Below are 6,000 nucleotides of genomic sequence, written 5' to 3' on the forward strand. Positions count from 1 at the left end.
TCCTAGTAAACATAGTTTGTTATGTCTTAAGTGAATGCAAACACAAAACACATTATTCGTGCGTGCATTCGGTCTTAAAGTGACAGCATCCTAATAATCCTGCTACTGTCTGCATTTTTTATGTTAACCAAACAACAAAGGACTAGGGCTGGACCTGCATATTCGAATATTCGGTCGGTGGGTTGGTGTCCGATTTGAAATATTCGTTTTTTTTGTGTGTGTTTTTTTCACACCTGGCATCCCCCTTGAAACGGTTCTCATTTGCGCTTCAATATGTTTTACACTATAAAATCTGGTGAAATATAATACTTAACATTACAGCTACTTAATACATATATTTGCTTCTTCTTGGACTACTAAAAGTGTTCATGCAACGGGAGTATTCTCTGGCTAGATCGCAGAACAGCGGAGTTTGTATGGACAGAAGTGCATGCATGAGCTTGTGTTTTGGGTTAAGCTGCGTTGCTTTGACATTGTGGAAAATAGAATAATAGAAACAAAATGTTTTATCCTTTTTACCCGTTATTATCAATCTAAATTATCTCCTGCGAAATAGAGGAGAAATTTAGTTTTTCTATATTTAAATTTTGTTTTTATTCATTTAAATTTCGTTTTTATTTATTTAAATCTACCCTACTGTCAGTGAGAAAAATATTATAAGACTACCTTATTAAAACTATTGCTTAAGTTAACAGACCTGTGTGTGTGTGTGTGTGTGTGTGTGTGTGTGTGTGTGTGTGTGTGTGTGTGTGTGTGTGTGTGTGTGTGTGTGTGTGTGTGTGTGTGTGTGTGTGTGTGTGTGTGTGTGTGTGTGTGTGTGTGTGTGTGTGTGTGTACTTGTACAACTATCTTTGTGAGGACCAGTTTGAGTTTTAGACCATTGGAGTGAGGACAAAGAGAGTAAAGTGAGGACATTTTGGCCGGTCCTCACTTTCTGAGACCCCTTTAAAGGCTTGTTTGAGGTTCAAGACTTGGTTTTAGGGATAAGGTTATAATTAGGTTAAGGGTAGGTTTAGGGTAAGGGTTTGGGTTAAGCACTTAGTTGTGATTAGTAAGGTTAGGGTAAGCGGCTAGAGATTGCATTGTGTCAATGAATGTCCTCATAAAGATAGATGTACGTGTGTGTGTGTGTGTGTGTGTGTGTGTGTGTGTGTGTGTGTGTGTGTGTGTGTGTGTGTGTGTGTGTGTGTGTGTGTGTGTGTGTGTGTGTGTGTGTGTGTGTGTTATATCACTAGTGCAGTGTCCGTTCTCGGAGCATATAAGCTCTGCTCGCGTTAGGCGCGCCGCTTCCCGCTTGCGCTGTTCTGTAGTTTATTAATTTTATTAATTCTGAACATGTCGCGTCTCGTCTGTAGGGGTGTAACGATACACTCAGCTCACGATTCGATGCCTATCACGATACTGGGTTCACGATACGATATGTATCATGATATTTTGATCAAAATAAAAAAAGATTAAACTGAAAATCAAACAACAGATTTATTTCACATTAAGTGTTCAATAAATGTCTTGTTATACATACAACTTAAAGAATTTACAATACTTCAATATAAATCAAGATTTAGTTTAACCTTCTGTATGTAAAATTAACAATTGACTAGGTGTCACTGACCAATAAAACTACTTTGTATAGATGTCTTCTATACAGTTGTCCTTCTTTCACTCTTTTTTCCGCACCTGGTTGCAGGAGTTTGTCTTTGTTGTGCCGTTTTAAATGACACCAGTGCTCGAAGTGGGGCGGTACTGGCACTTCTACATTTTACTCTTAAGCGTACCTGCAATTTTTCTTGCGTACCGCAACTTCCTTCTACCACTGACAGAAAAAGCGTCAGTGAGCCCGTTTCACATATACTCCGTTTGCAGTGGTATGTGGTGCGTATTTTTTCAGCACCCATGTAAACAGGTTAGAGCTTTCACACTGCACACGGATGCGCTCCAGCGATCCGTTCAAGGAGCGGTTTGTATACACAGAGACAATTTATACAGCAGTGCAGCGATCGTTTCCACACAGAGTCTATTTCTGCTGTGCTGCACGCGCTGAATTAAAGTTACAGCGCATGGTTCGTGGTCAACATGAACACAGACTGACATGAAAATATAATAATCTTACCATAAATGCATTTAATTAAATAAAATGTAGTAATCTCACCATAAATGTATTTTTGGACTTGACTTGGAGGAGTTCCGTTTTGACACACACACACACACACACACACACACACACGCACGACTTGTTTAAATACATTTATGCTGTTAATAACAATAAATAGTTGTTATACCTGCAATATCTCCAAGTTTTGTTTTCCACTGTAGAAATCTCAAATGTCATGATTTGCCAATGCAAGAGAGTACCGGCACCTTTTTTCCCCACTTCAAGCACTCAATGAAACATAATATTTGTTGTGTTCGACGTCGTGTTAACAGTGTTTGTTTACAGTATTTACACACACTTCGTGTTTTGCCTGTTTTTTTACCGTTCTCCTGTCGAGTAAGTGGAAAACCAAAATGCTGCCGGACGTCGGACTTGTAATTGGACGGGGCATCCTCTATTTCAATTTCAGTCGAACTCATTTTGCCTTGCTACTGCTCAGTTCAAGCGATTCATTTGAGCGTGAATGCAAGCGTGACGCGGGTGTGGTAGCCCAACCAACTTCCTTAAAATTTCTCTCGGAACATATAGAGATTTCGAAGCTTCGAATATTCGATGTTCATTACTACCGAAGCTTCAAAACTCCAAAAATGGTATTCGGACCAGCCCTACAAAGGACAAAGAAGAAACACTCACTGCTCTTGAACTTTAAAAGGATATGAAGTCTGTTATTTATTTGATTATTACATTATTTAATTTAGGTACCTGAAAACTATTAGACCTTTGCTGAAGAGCAGTTTATTGTATTTGTATGTATTGTATTTATTTGTGCTTTAAATTTGATAGTTCGTTCTTATTTTATTACTAACTATTTACTTGTCTTTAAAAATGTAGGCTATTAATTTTATATTCGTTAAGCTAGTAGTTTTAGCTAGGTATCAAATTGGAATAGAGGAATGTGAATTTTCGCTGGTATTTAAAATGTTGGTGTCTGCCTGTTTTTGTCTCATGGCTGATAAAAAAATATTTTTGGCTGGTAAATTTTCTGTTGTGGCAGGTGTGGAAAAAAATTAGTTTTATGCCCTGTGTGTACTGTACAGAGATCCCTGTATCTGTTCTGGTTGGTAGAGATATATCATCTACAATATATATATGTATATATATATATATATATATATATATATATCATCTACTTTTTAAGATGGCACAATGTAGTTCATTAAAACACAAAAAAATCACTTTATCAAATAAAAAAAGGTACCCATTCTATTAAAAGCATGCAGTATTACATTCGCTCTCACTCACACACACACACACACACACACACACACACACACACACACACACACACACACACACACACACACACACACACACACACACACACACACACACACACCTGTATAAAAGGCACCCCGGAGCGCTCGATGGCGACCACTCCGACGGTTTGACTGAGCTCCAGGTCTAGGATGAGGATTTCTCTGGGGTACAACAGCAGCATGTGGTTCCTCTTGGATGGCAGATATGACAGCTGGAGACAGTCATTAAGAGTCACTGCTTCAGCCCTGCAAACAAACACACACACATAGCCAGGTCACATTTAAAACATCGATTTATCCTGCCTGCTTCAGTGTTTATCTATGGCCCAACCAGCTTTTGCGTACAATTCTACAACACAAATCAGATCACTATGCACCTTTATCCAAAGGTGTTCAATGGTAAGCGGTCTGGTGTAGTCAATGGCTGTGGGGTAATTGACCCTTCGCAGGGAGCTTGATTGACAGGTGATCTGACCAATCGTACTTCGCCATCCGCCATTTTGTCCGACAAAGCAGTCAGGAGAGTTAGTAGATTAAGTTAACATGGGAGGATTTGAACTTGAAAAACTGAATATACTGACGCCTGTCCGCGGTTAAAACAACATTCCTTCTTATGTTCATTCATGTTTATTTGATGCTATAAATGAACTAGAAGGAAGAGATGATCGGTTCACGAGCAGCTTTAACTGAGGCTCTACAGGGATCAGTCACGACACATTAAAGAGCCACAAAACGGTATTTATTGTTTAAATCTCTTTTTAAAAATGACCAAATTTGAAAGTTGAGTCTTTGTTTAATATGTTTAATATCAAAAGTAACCGAAAAGTAACCTGGTCTGTCCTGTCTGTCAGCGTATTGTCAGTCTCCTCTCTGATCCGTGATGTATTTTTCACTGCGTGAGAACATGGTGTGTGCGTGAGAGCGGCGTAGCTTGTCGGACATAGCGACAGTAACTAAGGGGGGCGGGTCTTTGCGAAGGGTCAATTGGTGTAGTCACTATTGACTACTTGATCTTTTTGTGCTTCTTAATTAAAAAATGAAAATTCTGTCATCATTCATCCTCATGTCGTTCCAAACCCGTAAGACTTTCGTTCATCTTCAGAACACAAATGAAGATCTTTTATTGAAATTTGAGAGATTTCTGTCTCTTCATAAACAGCTACCATAAGTTACAGCAAAGACATTTGGAAAAAATCCTGGAAAAAAATGAGTATTGCAGTTTCCACAAAAATTAAGCAGAATGTTTTCAAAAATAAGAAACAATGTTTTTTGAGCAGCAAATCAGCATTTTAGAATGATTTCCAAAGGATCATTTAAGTGAAGACTGACTAAAAATTTGCCATTACATTAGTTTTAATAGGTTTGCATGTTTTCTTTGAGTCCACTTCATTCCTCTTAACATTATGCGTGTATGTCTTTAAATGATACATGGACTACCTGTCATGTGAGAGTAAATACATGACACAGAAAATGAACCAGTAGTCCATGGCAATGCTTTTTTCACTACTGTAAAGTGAAGAGACTGGCGGATGTTTTCCGTGCACAGCGTGCAGACTCAATTAATCGCTTTTCATTGTTCGTTTTTTCCCATTATTATTTATTATTTATAGCCCTGGAAATGATCATTTCTCCCTCTGAAAGCTGGTGCATAAGAACCCTGACACAAAGTAATGTTGAATGTATGAAAGCAGTGTGCCGTTTCTCCTGACTGCAAGTTGTGTTAGTGGTTATTTCACTTTTGAGGACATCGAGCAATTATAGAAGACACTGAAAGTGCAGTCATTACTTGAGTAAGGCTGGGAATCGTTAGGCACCTCAAGATTCGTTCTGATTTCGATACTTTGTGACCATTCCTGGTTTAGATTTTGTTTAATTTTTTTATTAAAGGCACAGAAATTTTGTATTAAAATATCCAAAAACCACTAGCAGAGTGTTATATATTTTGTTGACTTGACTACTTACATTATCCCAAACGTTTCCAACAATGTTACAATCCAGAGAAATCAGCTATTTTAACCAGTACGATCTCTCCTCATTGCGTCATTACCTTCGATTTCTGGTTTAACTTCTGTAAAAAACCCAAAGGAAGAAGGTGGGAACCAGCAAACGTTAAATGTAACTAATCGCAATAGAAATAAACAACTAAACGAAAGGAGGGCCAGCGGCCGACTGCGACATACAAGCATTATTAACCCTCTGAGGTCTAAGGTGTTTTTGGGGTCCTTGAGATGTTTTGACATGCCCTGACATTTGTGCTTTTTCAGTTGCTTGTAAACATATTAATTGCAAAGGTGTAATTACACTCTATTTAGCACAAACAGGGCTACCATAATATGTGAGCAAGATGTATGTACATGTTTGTATTTTTGAGAGAATATTGTTTATGCATGGTTATTGAAAAAACTAAAACTTAAAGTGTCTGAAATAAGGCCACAAAACACATACTAAATATGTGTCCACAAGACTTTTGACTAATGGGTGTTGTTGCCTAGAATTTTTGCTTCAAAATGATTGAAAATCATCCTGCCTAATCATTCAGATAAAACAATACATTGATTTAAATTTTATAAGACACCTTTTGTTTGGAAAGGC

At 37.9% G+C, this 6,000-nt stretch overlaps 1 protein-coding gene across 1 annotated transcript in view; it reads right to left on the reverse strand.

Annotated features, from left to right (window-relative positions):
• Positions 1-3,654, reverse strand: part of wdr11 (WD repeat domain 11) — a gene marked incomplete at its 5' end in the record, with an annotated part of 82,525 nt that extends 78,871 nt beyond the window's left edge. The window contains one exon of the mRNA XM_077246389.1: positions 3,489-3,654. Within this exon, the coding sequence (XP_077102504.1) occupies positions 3,489-3,654 (166 nt within the window). The remainder of the gene's footprint in view (positions 1-3,488) is intronic.
• Between the last annotated feature and the right edge of the window lie 2,346 nt (positions 3,655-6,000).

Source organism: Siphateles boraxobius, unplaced genomic scaffold (genome assembly GCF_051911475.1).
Source record: "Siphateles boraxobius isolate OS27281-9 unplaced genomic scaffold, OSU_SipBor_1 104, whole genome shotgun sequence".
Taxonomy (NCBI): Eukaryota; Metazoa; Chordata; class Actinopteri; order Cypriniformes; family Leuciscidae; genus Siphateles; species Siphateles boraxobius.